This window comes from Equus quagga, chromosome 17 (genome assembly GCF_021613505.1).
Source record: "Equus quagga isolate Etosha38 chromosome 17, UCLA_HA_Equagga_1.0, whole genome shotgun sequence".
In the NCBI taxonomy this organism is placed as follows: Eukaryota; Metazoa; Chordata; class Mammalia; order Perissodactyla; family Equidae; genus Equus; species Equus quagga.
In genome coordinates, this window is record NC_060283.1 from 58,345,666 (window position 1) to 58,369,777 (window position 24,112).

General features: G+C 34.3%; 1 protein-coding gene across 7 annotated transcripts in view; it reads left to right on the forward strand.

Annotated features, from left to right (window-relative positions):
* The window catches only part of KANSL1L (KAT8 regulatory NSL complex subunit 1 like), a 138,321-nt gene that overhangs the window by 56,783 nt on the left and 57,426 nt on the right, over positions 1–24,112 (forward strand). For 5 of the 7 annotated variants that reach the window (XM_046643624.1, XM_046643629.1, XM_046643631.1 and 2 more), the window contains 2 exons: positions 3,937–4,058; positions 21,077–21,281. In XM_046643624.1, coding sequence (XP_046499580.1) covers positions 3,937–4,058; positions 21,077–21,281 — 327 coding nt within the window. The remainder of the gene's footprint in view (positions 1–3,936; positions 4,059–21,076; positions 21,282–24,112) is intronic. The other 2 variants (XM_046643627.1, XM_046643628.1) reach the window with 2 other exon arrangements.

The following is a 24,112-nucleotide window of genomic DNA, read 5'->3' on the forward strand; positions in this document are numbered from 1 at the left end:
TAATTGATTTTATAAACTATTCAAATAAACATGTGTGTCTGCTTTAGATATTGATTATTAAAGTTGGTTATTTGGCATTAAATACAGTTAAAATATTTAGTATATAACTAATGTCTGTTATAATATTGATATCATTAAGATTATTTTAATATAATTTGTAAAGTATTGGTACACAACCATAGGCTTAGAACTCATTTATACCAGGGTTGGAAAACCTTTTTTCTAATAAAATTGCTCATCATTGAACTTTTTTCATGGGGAAAAAACAGTGGTACCACTTCATAAATCTGAATGGTTGTTTGATTAATTTATTGATAGAGATTTTTAGTGAAAGATGATACTGGAATATGAATTCTTTCATAAAAGATGACTATGTAATTGGAAAGTTGAATAAGCCCTAAAAAATTACTTTGATTCCAAAGCCTTCCCTGGCATTTAAATCCTATTATAGATAACTCTGGAAGTTTAATTATTCTGTCCTGTGTCTATCCTTTGAAATCAAACCATTTATTTTGATTTAGACTTTGGTGGCTCTTGAACAAACGTGACTTTCTAGAAGTTTGTTGACTTGCAACCAGACTGAATCTGCTGGAATATACCCAATTGGGACCACAGCTGCATGATTATATTGTTCCACTGGGTAATATGGATTCATGCAGGCTCACATCTAATTTTGCTGAGTTTTTCTGACATACATTGTGATATAATTTAGTACCACATTACTACTGTCTTATTCCTAATAAGTTGGAATATGATATAACTCCTCTTACCCCATATTTCTTAAATTTACAATTGCCTAGAATTTTCCTTAATTGGAATGCGTAATCCAACTCCTCTGAATATTTTTTAATTCAGAAACTTATTTTGTAATCATCTGATGTAAAATTGGAATGCACTTTCCCAGATGAGTGGTGTTTTGAATGGGCTGGTTATCTTCCCACTTCTCTCTTTTGTTTTCCCCCTTCTCATCTCATAGGATCAATACCCTTTCAGTTTGACCCTAGTTGTTTCACGCTCCAGAATAATGTATTTGCTTGGTCAGTCAAATCTTCACTTTCTTTACCTGTAGGTCACTAATCCTTTGGAAAGAGATTGCTCATATTTTTTGTTTCTTCTTGCACCAATTTCTTTGATTAGACCTGAGTTAATACTAGAACTGCCTAATTTGTGGGGCTCGGGGCAAAGTTAAATTACATAGCCCTTTGTTAAAGACAATTTTTAAGAGTTTTAACTCAGTGACAGTGTAGCATTCTGGGCGCAGCCCTGTGCAACTGCCCAGGTTGCTCACCCATGAAGTTGGCCCTGGGTATCGTGTTCGTTTTAGGTCCCACTGCTGACAGGAGTGCCAGAGGCTTTGGTAGGGAAGAGAACCAAGAGTTGTGAGAACAATAGTAATGGCTCTGGATGTAGGGAGAGTGGAGGGAAAGGGTGCAGAAAGGGGCAGCACCCGTCGCTTGTAGAGATCATTAATAAATTGCCCGTGAATAGGTCATTTGCTATTGAAACATATGCTAATAATGTTTTTATAGGCCAATTAAAAAAAAAATAAGTTGCTTTCAAATACTTATTGAAGAAGAAAGTCCAGGAGTGAGTTAAGTAGCAGAGGTGGCAAGCCTGATATCACACATACTATTCTTAAGATTAATCTATTGATGTCTAACTGTTCACTGGCCTTAGTGGAATTTGAATATAGATAAGATAATCCTTTGACCTGATTAAATTAATTTTGTTGGAGGAATGTTTTGCTTACCTAACAAAATTTATTTATGTATCTCAAAAGCAACTAAAGAGTTGCCAGCTAAAATGTAAAGGCACTATTGAGTTGCAGACTATCAGTTTTTAAAAATAACATTCATTTGTAGTATTAATGCATAGTTGCATTAGATAATATAGTTTCTTCATAAATTGAATGATGATTTTATTTTAGAACTTCAGGTAATTTAAATCAATTTCAGGGGCTGGCCCCATGGCCGAGTGGTTAAGTTTGCGCGCTGTGCTGCAGGCAGCCCAGTGTTTCGTTGGTTCGAATCCTGGGCATGGACATGGCACTGCTCATCAAACCACGCTGAGGCAGCATCCCACATGCCACAACTAGAAGGACCCACGACGAAGAATATACAACTGTGTACCCGGGGGGCTTTGGGGAGAAAAAGGAAAAAAATAAAAATCTTAAAAAAAAAAAATCAATTTCACACTGGTGTATTTACATTAGAAAACTTATCAATAGCTAGTAAATGTTTTGATTTTAAAGCTGATAGTTTTGTTTTCAGAGTTCAAATTATGCCTCTCCCAGTTTTAATTTTATTCTCATTTTTACTGTGAATTTCATATCCCAGATATGGACTCAAATATATGAGATTTTATTGGGCTGGGGTGGGGTATTTGTTAGGGTAAAGCTAGGGGTTGGTAATGATGCTGTCCTTCTGGGCTAATTATTCACACATACCTGACCAGCGTCCTCCAGTGGCTTAGAAAATTTTACATGGTATTTTTGGAGGTAGAAAAATGAGAAGAGTGTCTCAGTGTTGCAGACTGGAAAATATGACATACTCTATAAATTTATTTGTATGACTAAACTAATGAACACTTGTTAAATGGATAAAGAATCTTTTTATTAGTGATTTTGAAAATGAGCTTTAATCTAAAAATGAGTAATAATTTTTAAAATAAATCATTAGGTACATATTATTTTTCAAAAAGATAAAACGTTTCAATCTTTTTCATGAAAAACTTTTTGAAGAATTCAAATATTGTATTTAGTTCTATCATATTCTTTAGTCTCATTTTTTCTAGCAACATATTAGATTCAAGATAATCATTTCATATACCCTTCTATTTTATAATAGAATTCCCTGCAGTTAATAAACATGGTGAAATAGGTCTATATATTTTTTTAAATATTATCACACTATATTAAGTGAGAAAACCAGGTTTTAGAAAATTGATGTGGCATGACAATGAAAAGGGTTTGTGTGTGTTTGAGTACACACACATGTTATGTATACATTCATACTTACATATACTCAAAAAATTTAGTCTTTAGGGATGAATATATACCAAGATATGAGCAATGGTTTTCTCTGTGAAATATGATTATAGGTGATTTTCTTTTCCTTTTCTAAACCTTTCTATGCTTTCCCTTTTTTCTCCAATGAACATGGATTACATGTGTAATGAAAATAGTTCTACAAAATTCTTTTGTAGAACTGTACTTTCCATTGACATAGCCTGTGTTTATTATAGTTATTGTAGCTGATTTTTTGAGAATAATTTCATATTTATTATATATTACAAATACTTAAGTTTGGGCTAAGGGTCAATGAAAATTTTGGGTACCTAAAGAAACTGATATTTTTGAATTAGAAAAAATACTGAGAAACAGTCTAGCACCTGAATTTGAATCCTAAATCCATTTCTTACCCAACTTTATAATCCTTGATCAAGCTGCCTAATCTTTCTTTGCTTCAATTTCCTCATCTGTAATTGATTTTAATAATAGTAATATCAGTAGTTCTAATATTATGTACTTTGCAGATTAGTTGTAAAGATTAGAAATGGTCTTTGTTTAGTGCCTAGTATAGTGCCTGGCACAGCATAAATTATAGCTATGATTTTGTTATTATTAATTTGGCTGCCTCAAAGAAAATATTATGTAGATGCTATTAGCTGAGTTCACATGTTTTAAAGACTGAGATGACTAGATTAAAGGAACTGTAACAAGAAAGGATCTGAAAAAGGGGTACTTTAAAATGTCGCTTTAGTATAAGTGGAAAAATCAGTAGTGGTGTAAATTGTCTTTGTAGATTAAAATATCTACCAAAATATAAACAGTTGCTTGTTTCATGAGAAGTTAAGCATTTAATATGAACTAAAGACCTGAGATGTAACTTACATTTCTTGCTTAGCAGGAGTAAAAGCTTGACTGTTTTCTTGCAGAGTGCACAGTTGACTGAGATCATCAACAGTTTGATTGCACCTCTCAACTTGTCCCCAACTTCATCACCCCTCTCCTCCAAATCCTGTAACCATAAATGTATGGCTAATGGTGTTTCCAGGAGGTAGGTACCCGTGGGATAGTTTTGTTTCCAAATTTGGCTTTGCTTATTTTATTTTTATTTTGTTTTGATTTTTTTAAGCATTATAGCTGGTTTTTTCTTCTTACTTAAGTGCTATTAGAGTACAATCAGTAGACCATGGATGCATTTTTAGATAACATCAAACTTATATAATTAAGTAACTATAAACCTGAGAATGAGGTAGAAAGCTTTCCAGAAAGTTTTATCATGTTTCTAAAAGGAAAAACAGTGATACCATTTGCTATAGAATTACTGCCTTGTTTAGTATACCTTCCATTCTGTACATTTTATATTCTTTAGCTCCGAACTGCCCTTGCAATGCATTTGAAAAAGAAAGACCTACGTATACTTTGGGCACAGAGGATTGGTGAATATCATCCATAAAATTCAGCTTAAGTTTTACTCAATCATTTTGTGTCTCAGGTTTTATAAGGTAAATTTGTTTTCTGAGTGTAAATAATGTAATAATTCCTACAATCATTAGCAATTTATTATGTTATATCAGCTACTATATATATGTAATGCATCCTCATTCTTTTTTAGAAAAGCATTTGTTTTGTTTACTTTTCTCTTTGAATCTCTTCTTTTAAAGATGCAGTTAGAATTAAAGATACCAATAGAATATCATTTTGTGTGTGCATCCAATTTTTTTCCAATAAAATTGTAGTGTGAGCTTCTTTGCTTTACCATCGAGGACTAAGTGTAATTTAGTATTGAGAAGTATTTATATTAATACTTACATGATTTATTATTAAAAAACTTGTTAACACTGAATGAAAGGAAAATTTATACCATGGTGAAAGTCGTGCTAAGTAGCCAGCACCTTCTTAATGAGATTAGTGAATATAAAATGTCTTAAAATAAAAATGCTGTTATTCAGTTTTTATTTCTAATTTGTTATTTTGAAAGTCTAATTTTTAATACTTTTACAGTTTTATTTGTCCTGGGTCATTTATCCATTATTTGTTATGGAAACAGTTCTGTTGGCTTTGCTTTACTTTTTGTTGACTTTATATTCATTCCTTGTATCACTGATGATTCACTTTGAAAGTAAAGATTTTCACACGTTGTATAGGACAGCTATGATATCTTCATGTGTGAGAACATACCCTAATTAAGAAAGCCATAATTACAAGTTGAGCCATTAAACACCATCGAATTGGTGTGTGAGCATGTGGTTTTGGGTTACACCCATTTTGGTAATGTTTTGTCTACCTAACCAGGGATTACACTAGTACCCATATACTTACGTGTGTGTGTACATGCTTTCATTTTAATACACTTGCTTGTTTTTGGGGCATTCATTCACTAAATATTTATTGCATGACTATCTGCTGTGTGCCATACAGTAAAAGTCCTAGGGATACAAAGATGAAGAAGACAGAGTCTCTGCCTAATAACTCACAGTCTGGTAGGTGAAACATGCAATTATTTAAAATATCATATAATAATGCAGTTGTGTCCAGTTGTTTGAATATTTGCTTTTAATAGCTGTCATAGTTGAAAAAGATGCCTCATAAAGATACATAGATCCAAAGGAAAGGAATGTAATGTTGGCTGTGTTTACTAAATCTTGGTACTTTTTCAGTTCTGTCTACCAATAGTTCAAAGGTTCTTCTTGAAATCAGCTAGTAATTACCATTTTTCCTAATGTCAAGTAGTTATTCCTACAAACTAATTGGCAGGTTTGTTTTTGAAAGTTTGTAGCAGGTTCAAAACCGACTAAAATTCTTTGTTTGATAGATTTAAAAGCAAATAAAAATTTGTTCTCCACCTTTTTGAAGTGTGTTGATATGTAACGTTTTAATTAATTTTATTTTTACTAATTATTTTATTTATTTTTGGCAACAATTAACATTTTTTCAAAATACTTTGTACATAACATGAGTTTCTTTCAAAAAGCATTTATTTTCACATTTGTTGCCAAAACATTATATTTCCTTTGAAGGAAAGATTGTATTTATTCTCTAACATTTTCTAGAAAATGTAATACAGCTACCTTTCATCAAAGAGAACAGCAAATTTAGAATATTAGAGTTTTTGTTTAAAATGTATAGTTTATCTTTAATAACTCTTTTTAAATATTTTGTTACCGCATAGCCAGCAAACTGCTAGGTGAAACAAAAGATATGGGGGATACTCATGATCTCTTTAAAATTTTTGTAAAAATTGTATTTATGATAATAGATAACATAATATACAAATCTGTTTAACCAGGAACATAGAAACTGGAATATGTTGCAGATAAAAGAGTAGTAAATCTGAAGGACAAGTAGAAAATTTTGAGTGTATGTGCTTGATGTGTCAGATGCCAAAGAGAGGTACTGAGAAATATCTCTTGGTTTTGTCAGTTATAAATTGAGACCTTAGCAAGAGCAGTGTCATGGTGTGATGGAGAGAGAAAGATGAGAGCAGGGTGGTAAGAGAACTGAAGAGGAAGAAGAGAAACTGTCAAGATTATACTTTGAAGGCTGCTGATTGTAAAAGCTATAATAAAATGGATGTACAAGGTCAAGGAAGGTATTTTTGTTTTTAAGATGGGAGAAATACAAGCATCTTTGCTAGAACAAAGGGAAGGGAAAGAGCCAGAAATGAGAAAGGTAGAAATACATATTATAAAGTTATGGAGGGATGTTATGACAGGAGAAGATACACTTGTTCTTTGAGAGTGGCACAAAAGAGATTGAGATGGGTGTAGATGCAGTTGTTTAGAAAGTGACTGTAGCCAAGTTAAGAGTGGGAAAGGATGCTGGGGAAGTTAAGTAAAGGTTTGAATAGATATTGGCAAGTACAATATTGCCCCTTTCCCTTCATTTCCCTCCTCTCCTCTCCTGTTTTTGTAGCATGAGCAGCCCACCCCGGAGAAGGATGTTATGTGGTTTCTAAGTTGTTTTTTTTAACTCCCTTAATTATATTGTGAAAAGTACTTAATTGATACTTGTAAAACTAGTTAAGAATTTAATTTAAAAGTATTCTCTCATTGAACTTTTTATAAAATAAATGTGTAGTGAAATTTTATAAATTTAACAGATTATTGTACATTACATTTGAGATTACCATAGATTTTGAAAATTAATTGGAGACACAATTTTATATTATAGTAATATATATAAAGCTTTGATTTAAAGCTATCTGTGTTGGAGCAATGTGAAATTTATCTATTTCTAAGCCTTTTGACCCTGAGAATAAAATGTCAAATGAAGCCTAGTTTTATTTCTCGTGTCTTGTTGTTTTTCAAATATTGTTATTTTTTTCTTCACATCTAATTATACATGAAGAAAACGTCTTTCAGACTCAAAGCTTTTCAAGAGTAAGGGTGTTGTCTGTTTAATGTTATTCAAACTTGACACTTAACCACAAAGCACTTTCTGAAGATATCCCCATTAAACATATCAATATTGTTCATCTTATGTATTTAAGTAAATGTGAAGGTAAGAAATTTCATCATTTGAATAAGAATTTTTAAAATTCTGGTAAAATGTACATAACATAAAATTTAGTATTTTAACCATTTTTAAGTCTTCTGGCATTGAGTACATTCACATTTTTGTGGAACAGTCCCCATCATCCATCTCCAGAACTTTTTCCATCTTCCTAAACTGAAAGTCCGTACCCATTAAACAATAGCTCCTCATTCTCTCTTCTTCCCAGTCTTTGGTACTGCCATTCTGCTTTCTGTCTCTGTAAATTTGACTACTTAGGTGCCTAATACAAGTGAAATCATACAGTATTTGTCCTTTTATGACTGGCTTCTTTCACTGAGCATAATGTCATCAAGGTTCACCCATATTGTAGTATGTATCGACATTCCCTTCCTTTATGAGATTGAATAATATTCTGTTGGTGTACAGATCACGTTTGTTTATCCATTGATCCTTGGATGAACATTTGGGTTGTTTCTACCTTTTGGCTGTGAATAACACTGCTATGAACAGGGGTATAAAACTATCTGTCCGAGTCCCTGCTTTTGAATATTTTAGTGTTTATTTTGAAAATGAGAAATTAGTGAATGTTGTTAATGATATTTCCAAGTCGAAAGCTAGGAAAAAGCAGGAACCCAGAAAAATAAAGCAAGGCACAGCAATCTACTTTTGTCTGAGGCCAAATTCTGAGAAAATTAAGTTGAGGCTTTGATAGCTTTGTGGGAAAGGAAGAGAAACTTAAAGCCGAATCCAGAAAAATCGAGTGAAGTTTTACTAGCTTGTGGAGTGAGAAACAGATATGCCTCTGGTCGGGAGATGAAAGGACAGCCTCGCCATGTTTAGCTGGGACCGCCCTCCTCCAGGGATGCACCCTCGCAGTGAACATAAAGCTGAGGAAAGACTGCTTTCCCCCTCCCCACCCCGGCGTAGGGTGGGAGATTGGTCTTGGTGCTGAGCAGAGCAGAAGATAAAAGGAAAACAAAGCAAACCCGTCTTTGAGACAGTCTGACCATGGTGGGGATTTTCACAAGGATTGTCAGTCCAGATTTGCATAAATGTGTCGTCCAAGGCATCCCTAGTTCAAAATGCTTCTGGAATGGCTGATACTCCAAGGTAGACAGCAGAGGCCAATGCAGATCCTCTCTGGAGGAAGGCCCCTTCTTTCTCAACCCCGGGAAATCCTCGGGAATGGTTTTTCAAGGGCAGTGATCACCACACAGTCAAATATAATCAAGCATGTGAGGAGACAGAGCAAGAGAGTAAGACTAGGAGAAAATAACAGATAGCAAAAACAGATGATAAAGTTTTCAGATACTAGAATTATCAAACACTGATTATTTAAAGCACAGTGCTTATTCTGATAATAAAAATAAAAGATAGGCTTGAAAACACCTGCAAGGAAGAAACTGTAAAAGTGATGTAGCACATCTGGAAAAGGTCCAAATAAAACTTAGGAAAATACTGAAATTAAGGACTTAAACAAGTGAGTTTGGCAGCAATGTGGACACAAAAGAGTCATTTAAAAAATGTGGAGAGCATATTGAGCAAGTCCACTGTAAGACTTAATTGGAGACCTGGAAGATGAGAGACAGGATGAAGCGGAAGCAATATTTGAAGAGGTATCAGCTAAAAAAATTACCTGATCTTGTGAAAGACACCAGATTTCTGAAGCTGACGACAGATTCCTGAGGAGGACAAATAAAAAGAAATCTCCCCCTAGAAATATAGAGGAAAATGTGAAAACAAGACAAATGGAACAGTGGGCGTAGGGGAGGAGGAAGACATTACCTTCATTGAAGCCACTGTTTGACTTACAGTTAACTTCTCAACAGTAATTACGGGAGCCAGAGTACAGTGGAATGATATCTTCAGGATGTTGAAAGAACTGTCTACCTAGAAATTCTCTTCTCAGAGAAAACATCTTTCAGGCGTGAGTGTGAAACAGATGTTTTCAGACATTAAAATGGAGAGAGCTTGTCACTGGCAGACTCTAATTAAGGATAACCATAATGAGTGTGCTTCAGGCTGTGGAAGGTGATGATCCTACACTGGTAATTTGAGATGCAAGAAGGAATAAAGAACAAGTAAAATGGGAAATAACTCTGTGGGCATCTGTAAACAAACAGGAGTAAAATATGTCTAGTGGGGTTAAAAAAAAGTCCATGGCAACAATAGCATATGGTTCTAGAGAAAGGTAAATGGATTCAAATTGTTCTCAGGTCCTTGAATTGTTCAGGAGGCCCGTAAAAGTACTGATTTAACTTTCCATCTTTCTTAAGTATGAAGAGGAGGTACACATAGAGGAGGGGGCTTCTTGGGTGCTAATAATGTTCCGTGTCTTGGCCTGCGTGGTGGTTATGGGAGAGTGGAGGAGTAGGAGAGGCATTGCTTCGTATTTACAGGTTAATCGTGAGATAAATGTTTTATGTACTTACCTATAGGTATCTTATATTTCACAATAGAAAGTTAAGAAAAATAGGGCACAAATTATATACTTCAAAAAGGATAAATAGAAGATACTGTGGTTGTCATAGTTTTGAAAAAATATTTAAATGCTGTTTAAATATTTTAAATCCTAATATTTAAATCCTAAAACTGAGCAAAATTTGACTAGTTCCACACTGTTAAAATTATAGCCGTAAAATATCAAAATTTTAAGATGGGAATGCCACATTAAGTAGGAATGTGATATTTAATTTGTTTAATTTGTTGAAGGGGAAACAGAGAATTGAATCTCATTTCAACATGTTACTTTAAAATTTAGTGATAGAAACTGATACAGGTATTGATTTTATAATCCTTCCTCTTTTCTTTTATCTGTCAAATCTGTCTTAATCTAGGATGGCTGCTCTGTCTTTTCCAATGAAAGCATTCATACATACTTGTGGAAAGCAGATGAAGAATGGCTAAAGAGAAGGACCAGTATCTATAGCATATTTTTAGTTGTCCCCACGACCTGAAAAGTACTGGTATATTCAGTTGTGAATTTTGAGGTACATACTCAGCTGAAATGCGTAAATTAATACAAATGTCAGACCTAATAATAGCAGTACAATAATAGGAATTTGCAGAATGTTTGTAGATACAGGCAAAAGTATATTTCCAAGTAAGGAAATTTGGTAATTTACTGTGATAAATAATATATATTTGCCTTGTATGTTCTTAAAATTGTCATTATGGTGTCTAAATATTTGTATTCTCTCTGATCCAAAAATTGTATAAAGTCTTAACCAACATTTGACATTGTTCAGTGTCCACTCTAACCAAATTTCTACATCATATTATCTTAAAAGGTCTGTGTTGGGTCTCTTAAAATGTAGTGTGCCACTCAACAGATCATGACTAAGAGTTAAGTGTATGTCGTGCAGTAAACAGACCAGTTGTTGGGAGACAGTATATGATTGTGTGACAAGTAAAGGAGATAGTATATATAAATCTCTTATGACATGGCCTGGCACATAAGATGCTGCCTGCCTCATAATATTAGCCATTGATATTTTATGTAAGGACATAATGTGTATTAAAATTGTAGATATCGTCTGTTATTTCTTTTACACCCTAGGCAGTGTACTAGTCACTGATTTAGAACTATTCTTACTCTTTTAAACAAGTGCTTCCGAGTGGCCCAAGTTACGATAAGGATTTTGAGGGCATATGTAGGGCCTCACAGGCCAGCTATTACTGACGACATTCATTGTGCAGATGCATACTAGGAGCCACTGAGGTACCATTTATCTTTCCATCATATCTCTTGGGAAGATGTCAAACTGCCATCCTGCCTTTGTCCACCTAGTTTGTGTGGGACCCTGTAATTAAATCAAGCACTCTAAAATTCAGGGTGAACACATTGTTGGGTTTTATTCTCATATTACATAAAACATAGCTCCTCAAAAAACCATCTTGGGACATTTAATCTCTTCCCCTCCCCCCAAAAAAAGTTTTACCTTTTGTTTATTCTTAATCAATTATAGTGTTTTTTATAATTTAGTGGTTTCAGGGTAACTTGTGGTTATGGGACTATATACATTTTTACATACTCTTTTTGTTTTAGACGTTTTGTGACCTTGGGCAAATCACTTAATCTCTTTGCATCTCATTTCTTTATCTTTAAATTTACTGGGACACAAATATTTTCTGAAGTAGTTTCTAGTGCTAATATTCTTTAATTAAACATTTATCTTTGAGGAATTCCATTTTCTCAAACAAATGAACGATAAAAGCATAAAGATTTCAATACAGCCTAAAATGTGTATCTTTTTGTAACATCACTGTTCTGCTTGCTTTGGACGTAATAATTTTATGTGAGTTTCAATCAAGAGATTTAGTGAATGGATAGAAATTGCTCCACATGTCTTAGTAACTTTAAAGCACAATCTAGAAGTTATTACGGAAAGAGATACCCAAGACAGAAGGAGGAATGAAGATTCTACTCAAGTGCCAAAAATTTTCAAATAAACCATTTGGGAAGAATTAAGTAAAATTTAGTACATTCTGCCTTTCTTAGATGATACTGAACTTAATTCCGTTTTTCTTTGATGACTCAAGCTCGTCACTATGACCAGATCCTCAGGAACTATTGAGATGAATAGGTGTAGATCTGTAAACGAATCCACTTAGTAGTCAACAAATACTGCATGAGGACTTCAGTGGCCAGGCACTGATTTGGGCACTGGGGATACGAGGTTAAACAAAAACAGATGTGGTCTCTGTCCACTAGTTTGGGAAAAATGACGTCAACCAAATAATCACACAACTAAATGTGTAATTTTAAACCCTGATCAAATACTATGAAGAAAACTCATTATTAAGAATATCACTTTGGAGTCAGACAGATCTGAAATCACTCTCAACTCTGCCACTTAGTAGCATTGCGATTTTGGGCAACTTTCTGAATCACAGTTAATGAGAACAGTCTGATTCCAAATTGTTGTGATCATCAAATAAGATTACAAATGTGATATTATTTTGCTATTTTTTTACTTGTTTGTTGTCTCTCTGCCTGCTTGAGCATGTAAGCTCCATGAGAGTAGGAATTTTATTTTGTGTGTCTTCTTAACTGCTATTTCCCTAGCATCTGGATCAGTGAGAGTCACATTTTGGGCACCAATAAATATTTATTGAATGAATGAAATGTCTTTCAAGATTTCTTGCAGGTAATCAGCATTCCATAAAAAATATTTTGCTCTTATTTGTTTTTTCTCCCCCATAGTCTGATTGATATTTTAGTTGCTGCTCTCATGGCTGTCTCCTGTAGTTCTGCTGCCTCTCTTCTGGTTTAACTCTGACTAGAAAATCAGATGACCAGAGTGGTAGAAGTATCTGTACTAGATTAAGAGACATTCTCTAGTAGGAGAGAAGGCCTCTCTTAACAGTAACAGGAGTAAGCTTTTGTGCATGGACTTAGTGAGATCTTTTTTGGTTATTTAAAAGGTTTTTGCAATTTCAGCTGTAGTCTGTTCACTTGGAGTTGCCAGATAAATAATCTCATAAGTGAAGTGTTACAGTTCTAATAAAGCATATTTATTCTAGCTTTATATCATATATCACAATTTTTGTATATAATTAGGTTAGAAGAAATTTAAATTTTGAATTTTTAAAGTTTAGCCACCTATTCTGTATATTAATTTTTAGTGGACCACATAAAACTTACTGTTTGATATATATATATAGATAGATAGATAGGTAGATATTTTTTTTTTGCTAAGGAATATCAGCCCTGAACTAACATCTGTGCCAGTCTTCCTCTATTTTTTACATGTAGGTCCTTGCCACAGCATTGGTGACGAGCGGCGTAGGTCCGCACCCAGGATCAGAACCTGCGAACCTGGGCCACCAAAGCGGAGTGGGCCAAACTTAACCAGTAGGCCATGGGGAGGCCCCTGATATAATTTTTGAAAAGTGTTTAGGGTCATTTTTATAATATCCTAATGATCTGTTCTCACAATGTCTGAAATAAATTCACCTGGTTAATTATTTTCCAGGGCACCTGTTTGCCCACTTGTTATTCATTGATTCCCAATCCCCATATCTTGTTTAATGGCAGTATCTCTCAGAAGTCAGATGTTTTTTAGTTTTATTAATCTTGGCAGCAGGATCTAAGATGAGTCACCAGAAACCGAGCAACTGCAAAGATTGAGTGTTCAAACAAATGAAGCATTACATTTTTTCATCATAGAGAGTTAGTGGCTTTTAGATCTCACACTCTAAAATGAAGATGAAATTTTGTAAATGGATCCTTGTTTACCCCATGGGGTATTATCTCTGAGAAAGTGAATTTCTACCTGAAATAACGTCTAGATTTTTATGATGGTGGTGGTGGTGTATTTTTGCTTTAATGAGTCCTAAGATATGATATGAAATTAAATTCCAATGAATCACTGCCATGCTATTTTGACTAATGGTAATTATCTCATGAAATGCAACCATTCTTTCTAATTGGGTATCATGATTGAAAAACTGCAGTTATATTGGCAAACTAATCACATATAAAGTAATTCTTTAACCCTCATAATATTTGCAGTAGTCACTTCTCAGTTATGAGGAAGGATTGTTTATTAACAGCATATTCCAGGCTGCTAATAAAGCATAATAAAGTGAATTCGCATATTTTGAGCTTTAACAGTTCTCCAGATTTTGCTAACTCATTTCAGCTGTTTCATTTCCTGACACATTTTTTTCCTATGGACTTTTTAAAAGCAAATTCTATTGGTAATTTAACTGTAAATATTTTTGTATATTTCTTTGATAAGCTCTTTTTTTTAATATACCCACCATGTTATCATCTGCTTATTATTCTTATAATATTAGCCATAATTTGTTACTATCATGAAATTCTCTATCCATATTCAGATTTCCCCAGTTGTCACAAAATTATCTTTTTATGCTTAATTTGTTGTAATCAGGGTCCAAACAAAGTCCATATTACGTTTGGTTATTATGTCTCCTAAGTCTCTCATTCTCGAATAGCCACTTAAAAATGTATTAGAAGTTCTTAATACAAAAAAGAAGACTGTAACTTTTAGATGATGTTTTTTCTTTTTATAAAAATAGTACAAGCTCATTGTAGGAAAACTGGCAAATTCACAAAATACTAAGAAGAAAGCGGAAATCACTTATATTGCTAAGAGTATGTTTACTTCCTATCATTTTTATCATTATTTTCATAGTTGAGATCTAGTGAAAGCAGTTTTATTATATCTCACTTCAATAATATTATATCTGTCATTTTATACTTAAAATGTTTTTTCCATTTTAATGGCTGCATTAAGATCTACCTTTTTTTTTAGAAAAGGTATGTATTTTAATTTTTTTAGAGAGACCACTCTAATGTAGAATGCCATTTTACAGTCTCCTTCAACACATTTTCTTGTTGTTAGGGTTGAAGAGACTTGTATTTTTGAGTAAGGGGTATAGTTCCCCTACTTAATACCCCGAGTGGAAGAAATGGCCTGGTCTAAGCATTGTTTTCTGTGTACCAGATAATGCCCGGATCTTGATCCATTGGTCATTTGAGAGAGGTGTTTGCTTTTGCCATTTGTAGGACAGGTAAGGCCCCTAGTGGGCCATTGTCGTAAGTTTATATAAGTCCTATTTTGTATAATTTCTTTAAAATTGGTTACTACCATTCTCTGTCGTTGAGTTACCTGAATGTGTGATGCGTTTGTTTCTCCAAACACTATCATGGAAAGAGAGGATAGTAAATTCCACTATTGGCAGGACTTTGGGCATGAGGGAAAGTTTGGGAAAGACTGCTGCCTCCATTAGCTGCTGTAGGTCGGATTCGTCAGAGAACTCCAACTCGTGAAAAGGAGACACTTGAAACAGAGATTGCAAGTCATGCAAAAACAATGATTTTAGGTGTATTTTTATGGATACATTAGTTTTCTAGGGCTGTCTTAACGAAGTACCGCTAACTGGGTGGCTTAAAATAACAGATGTTTATTCTTTCACCGTTCTGCAGGCTAGCAGTTCAAAATCAAGGTGTCAGGCAGGGCCGTGTTCTCTGAAGTTTCTAGAGAGGGGTCCTTCTTTGCCTTTTCCTAGCTTCTGGTGGCTGCTGGCAGTCATTGGCGTTCTTTGGCTTGTACACCATCTCTCCAGTCTCTGCCCCTGTCTTTACGTGGCATTCTTCCCTGGATGGGTCTCCTCTTTCTCTCTGTGTCTCTTATTGTAAGTACATCAGTAATTGGATTAATGGCTTACCCTAATCCAGTATGACCTCATGGTACCTGATTACATCTGCAAAGACTGTATTTCCAAATAAGGTCACATTCTGAGATTCCTGGTGGATATAAATTTTGTGAGGACACATTCAACTCAGTACAGTGGGTGTGGGTATTTGTGTAAATGAGTATATTGGGAACTGAGGGAGCTATCATAATCTCTTTGGGGATGTACGTTCTAATTCTCTTCTCCATTTTTTTAATACTTTTTTTTTTGGTGAGAAAGACTGGCCCTGAGCTAACATCTCTTGCCAATCTTCCTCTTTTTTTTTGTCTCTCCCCAAAGTCCCGGTACCTAGTTGTATATCCTAGTTGTAGGTTGTTCTAGTTCTTCTATGTGGGATGCCACCACAGCATGACTTGATGAGCAGTGAGTGTGTAGATCTGCGCCCAGGATTCAAACAGGCGAACCTGGGGCTGCCCAAGCGGAGTGCATGAACTTAACAACTCAGCCACAGGGCCAGCCCCTCCGTTGTTGATTTCTGCTTTTTCTTAAGTGTATTGAATGTGAGAATGGGTGAATGTGGGGAAATGTTGAAAACTACTGGCCCAGAACAATCTTTTTAAATACTGCATTGAATACTTACTATCTGCTGTTCCTTGAGAATAATGGATAAAAATAACTTCTTGTAGTCTTTTCTATGCTTTTATGCTTCTAGCATTCTAAATTTATAACCAGTCCCAAAAGTTTTCTATTTACTAAAACTATTAGAGCAGAGCATCATAATATTTATTCCAGTCCTTCTAAGAACACACTTTGGCTTATGCAAAAGGTTGTTGAACACTTGAGTAATTTACTGTGAAAAATTCAAGACTATCTTTGACTAGGTTTATGAAAAAAATAGATTGAAATTAGACTATTCTTCCACATCCATCCACCATGACCACCACCACCAAATGACACCAAGGGGTTAGCTAATAGATGTCCCTGTGTACCTATATCTTTAGATTATTTTATTTACTAATTATGCTGTAAGTACATAATGTTTACAGAAATTGATTTTGGTAGTGATTTATAATAAAATATCAGGTAAAAGATTAATTGACTCACTTCCAGGCCTTAGGTTCCTGTAGTAATCAGAGTATAGGAATACAGTGTTTAAAAATGCACTTGAAGTTTTCCATTCATACTCTATAAAAGCAAATTGAGTGCCTATTGTTATCCATAAATATCTTAACTGCTAAAATTTTCCAGAATTGTAAGTGAAAACCAATGATTTCAGAAAGTTATTAAATAAGAGAAATTCAAGTGTTAATAAAATGTGAACTCAAGACTTTTTGATATTTTCTTAGATAAAGCTGTCAGTCATTTTGTACTTTTTAGATTAAAACAGATTTTTTAGACTTGATTCATGCCTTCTCTTTTACAAATCAAACCATCTTATAGCTCTCATCTGCTTATTATTATTATAAATTTATGATGGGCATACTTGATTTTAAGATAAAATAAGATACATCATATCTTACTATCAAAAACTAACTTTTGTGATCAAAGAATGATTTAGAATGGAACTCAAGGCAGTGTAAATATATATCTTTCTAAAAGCTCTCTTGTAAGCTTCTGTTTAGGGCTGCTTTTGGATCTTAGGGTAAAATGTTCAATATTTACTCATCCCACTAAACTATTTATTTAGGTGTAGTATATGTCATACACGCACTGTACAAAGCACAGAGCTGGAATGACAAACCTGACAATATATGTGTATATATTTCTCCAAATATTTATAGCATCTGCTGTTTGCAAGGTACAACATCGGGAACTTCTGATACAAGCATAAACAAAACACAGTCTCTGCACTAATTACAGCCTAGAAAGGATGACAGACATAAAGCAGATTATCATACAAAGAATTGTAAAGTTATCACCATGAAAAATGTCTGAAAGAAAGGTGAACAGTGCTGTCAGAGCTCCTGAGAGGATTTGACTGCATCTTTGGAGAGACTACACAAGGGCTCAAAGACTTCCCTGAGGAACTGACTTTTGAACTGAGAGCCAATGATTATTGGAAATTACGTAGGTGAAGGAGGATGTGAGAAAATTCCAGGAAGCAGAAATAATGTATAATGGGTGTGGTACTGTAGAGTGTGAGTTATTTGAGATGAAAGGCCGTGTACCTGGAACACAGAACAGGAGCGAGTATGATGCAACATGAGGCAGGAGAGAGAGCAGGGGCCGGGCCTATTAGAGCCTTTTACATTCAGGATTTGAGTCCTTTTCTCAGAGCAATGGGAAGGATTTGAGAGATTTTAAGCAGTGTGGGGATGGGAAGAAAGGATATGAAAGGATTGGGTTTACTTTCCCAAAAGATTGGTATAGGTGGGATTGGAGAGGGAAAAGTGTGGTTGAAGGGAGACCCATTACAAGGCTGTTGGAGTAATACTGGCACAAAGTAGCTTGGATTATACAGTGGAAATGGAGCAAGGCCTAGGTCTAAAAACCCATCCTTACTGCTCCCCACAACCCCCAAGTGTTTCATTCATTTTAAAGCCAAATTATGCTATCTCCTTATAACAGAGGATCTAGGCTATCCTTTGGGGGATTTTTGTGGCTCTCTGATCAAAAACTTCCAGTTGGAAATCTAAAGAAGTGTAATGTGTTGCCTTACCTGGTACTATCCCACTTGTAAGCTTGCTATTTCAAGTCCAGTGGTAATTATATATTGATGTTTATTGATAATTGTCTCGATAATTATATTATGACACTGGCCCATTGCAGCCTCAGTTTCTGGGGTTTCCTAAGTGTACATACAACTCAGTGGGAACACTAAGTCTTATCTCTTACTGAAATGTTCTTTCCCTCCTGGGTTTTCACTCCCTCCCTCTTCTATTATTACTGCTTTTTTTGTTTGAATGTCATGTGATGATGGTGTCTTATGTTGACTTATCAATGATATCTTTGTCTTAAGTTCTTGTTTTACTTAATACTGAGTTACCTAGATATTCTATTATTATCTCCTGAGGAAAAAGCCTTAGGTTATAGAGTCATGTGAGCAGGGTTGTTGTCTTACAAAGAATTTCCTCATAATTTTCCTCTTGTTCTGCTTTTCAAGGAGGTGCATTGATTGACCCTCTCTTTAGTGTAAAACACTATGCAAAATAAGTGAATTTATCAGTGATTTGCAGTAACTCTTTACAACAACCTCATCAATTATTTATAAAAGTGGTTCGTGTACAGTGTTAGCTTTGGTGAGAATAATGTGCTTTATACATTGATTAGTAGTGAAATAAAGAGATGTCACGTCTTTCAGTTTCAGTAAATTCCCCCATTTGTTTGAGAAGGATAAATTTTTATCACACTTTGCAAGGATCCTTAATAGAAAGTGTTAGTCAAAAGTCATCTAAGGGTGAATTGTCTGCAATTGGGAACATAAGTAAAGAAAAAAAGAATAAAATCAAATTTCTTTCTTATGATAATGTCAGCCACCTTAGAAATGTGAAAATGTAACATTTGGTGACACAAACGACAAGCTTTCCATTTATCTTTAAACCAGCTTGTGGGCCTCTAACAGTTCAAAAGCTGTGTGCGGTCCTTCCCTAAGAAGATGGTGGCTCACATTCTCGAAGGTTCAGTCTCAGTGAGGAAGGTAACTACAGGCTCACTAACAAGGAAGAGTTGTAAATAGAGGAAGAGTTAGTTGGCTGGCCTCAGGCTCTCAGAAAAAAAGCTCTGCATTCTCCCTAGGCGCTCTGCAAGCAGTGTCTCTTTTAAGGAGCCAGTATAATCTGCCTAAAGGTGTTTCTAACTTGCTGCATGAAGAACCTCTTTTTGTGCTGGATCTACTCCTATCTTCCTGGATCCTAGCTCTCCTGACTTGATCACCTCTAATCCCTACTACCTCCTGAAACCTGTCTTCTTCCTGACCTTGACTCGCTTCTGTGCCAGCCACCTGCCCTTCCTGGTGCCTAACTTGATACTGACCATCGTCCATGCCTTCTGCTCACTTAACATGATAGCCCAGTTCCATGGCTGGTCTCTCAAGAGCAGACTGTTACTTAGCACTGATATGCTTAAAAGTCTTCATAGTAAAACATATGCTGTGTTATAGAAAGTAACGTCAGGATATGAGATTGAACCTGTTAATTTGAGGGTAGCATTGTATCCTTAAAGCTTTCTCAGATATAAGATCTTTAGAACGTTTATTAACTGGGGCTTAAAAACATTCTTGACTAGAGCTCTCTGAAGACTAAAGTTAGTATTTTAAAAGTGAAATAGTTAACAGCTCTTCTCCCTGCACTGGTCTGGCCAATAGTACAAACCCACTTATGTATTTGTTGAATGTTTGATAGTCACCAAATTCCATATTTAATTATTCGCTTGGTTTCACCAACATAAGCCATTAAGATACGTTTGCTTCTGGTTTCTTATTGCTGTGTAAAGCACTCTGAATTACTTAATCAACAAGCTAATAGAGTATTTTATAGCAGCCATAAATATGACTCAAAACCAATGATCTTGCTATAGAAAAACCATATCTTATGTTTGCCATTAAACACCAATTCTACTTGAACCAAATAGCACATTTGGACGTTATATGTTGATTAGCAGTATCGCATATAGAAGATTCATTTGTTGATGTTAGAATACTAAACTGACTAGCTTCTGTCTATATAAAGAAGGTTGAAATTGGTACATATACTGCCTGAAAAGCTTAATTATTTTGTATGTCATATACTGGTATGAGTGAAATTAAATTTATGTGGCAATGAGCATTAACTTCCTCCTGATGTTCTGAGGTTTTGAAATATTTATATATAATATTTAAAAATTAAGATGAATAATTATTAAATTAATATGCTTATTTTCATGTGTAGTTTGTGTGCTCTGTTTCACTATTTTATAATTGTGGCTTCTGTATCATCAGAAGTTTAAAAAATTCCTAAAACATAGATGGATTGCATCTTTGTTTCAAAATTCACTGAAATGGTACGTGGTGCTTATTTAAGAGCAACTAAACAGTTATGAGACTTTAGCCCTTTTTAAACCTATAATCCTATGTAATTTCAGCCATGTGTAAAAAGAATTTGATGTAAATAGTTACAACACTGTGTACTACCTGTGAATTATTGATTTACAATGAACATTTACATTGTACTAATGAACTCAATGGGATCATTTCTAACCTGTGAGATATTTGTTTTGAAGGAGAAAATAGAAATATAAATTGTTTTCACAACTTGAATATGTAGTTCCCCATTAATATGGGTTCTTTCACCAATTATTACCACAAAATTGGCTAAAATTAATACTCTTCTGTCATAATGGATCAAGGCAATTTACATTTAGTTTTCTTTGTCTTGTTTGTTTGTTTGTTTTGTTTTATTCCCTCCACTCCTCAATTATTTCATGGCATTTCAGTGCTTCAGAGAATTTAGATGAGCTTTCTTCCTCCAGTAGCTGGTTACTGAACCAGAAGCACAGTAAGAAAAGGAGAAAAGACAGGACAAGATTGAAAGCTCCATCCTTGACTGTCATGAGTACAGCAGCTCGAACACGGCCACTTCAGAGTTTCCACAAGCGAAAACTCTACCGATTGAGCTCTACCTTTTATTGGACTCCACAGGTAAGGTTGCCTTTGGGAAAACATCAGCAAAGATTTTACCGTCAATATATTTCACATAAGAGAGGATATGGATCGTACAGTTATTTAGAATAATGACATCTAGAAGGCTATAAATATATAGTTTATAAATGACCTAATAGGCATTGACATAAGTGGAATTTAATAATTTTTCAACATAGCAGAGTATTCTGAAACTTTTCATATCTCCATTTTTTGTAATCCTTTGTTATTCTTAAACTAATTTGAGGGACAATTACATAGCAAGGTGATTTTAAACTTTACTGGTAAGGGTAATAAGGAAAACACAAAGGTACTACCTGTTTGTCTTTTGCTTAGCAAAGAAAAAGGTAAAGAAAATCTGCACAGCTGTCAGCTATTTGGGAGGAAACGACATTGCTCTCCTTTTTAGATTTGGTACTTGTTAATTCTGGTGAGCACTCCTTTTCTTTTTTCTAGGATATAAGCAATTCAGTTTTAGATGTCCATCTTTATACTTTTTACAAAGTAAATATACTCCATTAGAAGCATTCATTTAGAAAAGTGTATTTTTTATTTTTTAGCAAAATGTTATGTGTACATCTTTCAGTGCATCTCTCAACACACTGTGGTTAAGGGCAAAATAAGTCATCTCTAGTTCTCATTGTATGACATGCTTTTTTTTTCCTATTATGTTTTTAAATAATATGTCAAAGGAAAGAAATTCTCTTTGATCTATCTATACTATCATTTAATATTATTTCTGATGATTACTACGTTAACTATGTTAAACATATTTGTATAAAAGTCAAGATGCTGTTTCGTTAGAAAGCATTTTTGAGTTTGATTTTGTAGGATCCAATTATAAATAGGAATGTGGATTCTGACAAATTAGTTTTTATTAATAGATTGATTTTTACCATTTAGTAGTTCAGTTATTATTAGTATGCCCCCCAACTTGAAAATTCTTTTTAATGGTTTTATTTCAGAATTTTAAGAAATTTTACATAATCAAACTAATAATGAAAATAAAAAATATTTTTATTTAAAGTTTTTATATATAAAATCATATTTTATTTAATGATTTTTATTTAAAGTTGCTATAAGAAATAGGTAATATTTTTGAAATTGATTTTATATTTTCATAGTTACAAATAGAATTGTCTATCTAAAATATTTTACATATGAATATACTATAACATTCTGCCTGGAAGTAATCTGCTTGAGTAATTTAGGGGATTTGCTAGATGTTACTAAAATACTACATATGCCTTGATAATGTAAAGATTGGCCTGGAAAGGTGTAAACAAATTTAAAACTTTCAGCAAACAAAGGAAGAAACAAGTGTTGGACTGTTGTTACTAGTACACCAAATAATTTGTCATATTCTAGTCACAATGCTGAGCATTTTCAGTATTTTATTTAATCCTCAAATATGTAACTGTGAGGCATTATTAATTCCACCTTTAGTTGCAGAAATTGAGGTTTGGGGAGATTAAGTAACTTGCCCAAGGTCACACAGCTAGTAAGCAATAAGTCTGGTTCCAAAGCCCATGTTCTTACTCATTACATTGATAACAACAAAAATAAACCAAACTTTTTGTGTGCTTAAATTCAGTAAAGGCAATATATTTGGGGATTGAGGAAGGGGCTTTGTGTGGTTAGAGGTACAGTCATGCACCACATAATGATGTTCTGGTCCATGACAACCCACAAAAATGATGCAGATCCCCTAAGATTAGTACCATGTAGCTTAGGTGTGCAGTAGGCTATACCATCTAGGTTTGTGTAAGTGCACTCTGTGATGTTCACACAACAACGAGATCACCTAAGGATGCACTTCTCAGAACGTACTCCCATTGTTAAGCGATGCATGACTGTAGTAAGAAATGCATCATAAAAGATGGGCTTTGAAATATAAACAGAATTTTGAAAAGGTATGGAGGAGATAAAGAATTTTAAGTGAATAATTGGAACAAAGATGAAAAAAATGATGGAGAATAGCAAATGCCCCACTTCCAACTTATCTCTCAAATTGGCAAGATAATAGTTAATTACCTTTCTGAACTTAATAAATCTCATTTCTCTCAGGATGCCTTCCTTTGACATCCCCTCTGTGGGGTATATATTGATATAACACCCTGTGTTATAATAATTGATTATTTTATAATAATCCATTTATTTTTCTGTCTTCTCATTACATTGTAAGTTTTTAGAGAATAAGGACTATATACAATAGTCCCCCCCTTATTTTTGCTTTTGCATTCTGAAGTTTCAATTACCCGCGATCGACTGTGGTCTGAAAATATTAAATGGAAAATTCCAGAAATAAACTAAGTTTTAAATTGTGCCCCGTTCTGAGTAGCGTGGTGAAATTTTGCGCCATCCCACTATGTCCCTCCTGTGACATGAACCGTCCCTTTGTCCAGCGTATCCTCGCTGTATACGCTGCCTGTCTGTTAGTCGCTTAGTAGCTGTCTCTGCTATCCGATCGAGAGTCATGGTACCACAGTGCTTGTGTTCAGGTAACCCTTATTTACTTAATGATGGCTGCAAAGGCCTAGAGCAGTGGTGCTGGCAATTTGGATATGCCAAAGAGAAACTGTAAAGTGCTTCCTTTAAGTGAAAAGGTGAAAGTTCTTGACTTAGTAAGGAAAGAAAAAAAATCATATGCTGAGGTCACTAAGATCTATGGTAAATTTTATTACAGTATACTGTTATAATTGTTCTATTTTATTGTTAGTTATTGTTGTTAATCTATTACTGTGCCTAATTTATAAATTAAACTTTATCATAGATACTTAACAGGCATACCTTGGAGATATTACAGCTTTGGCTCCAGACCACTGCAATAA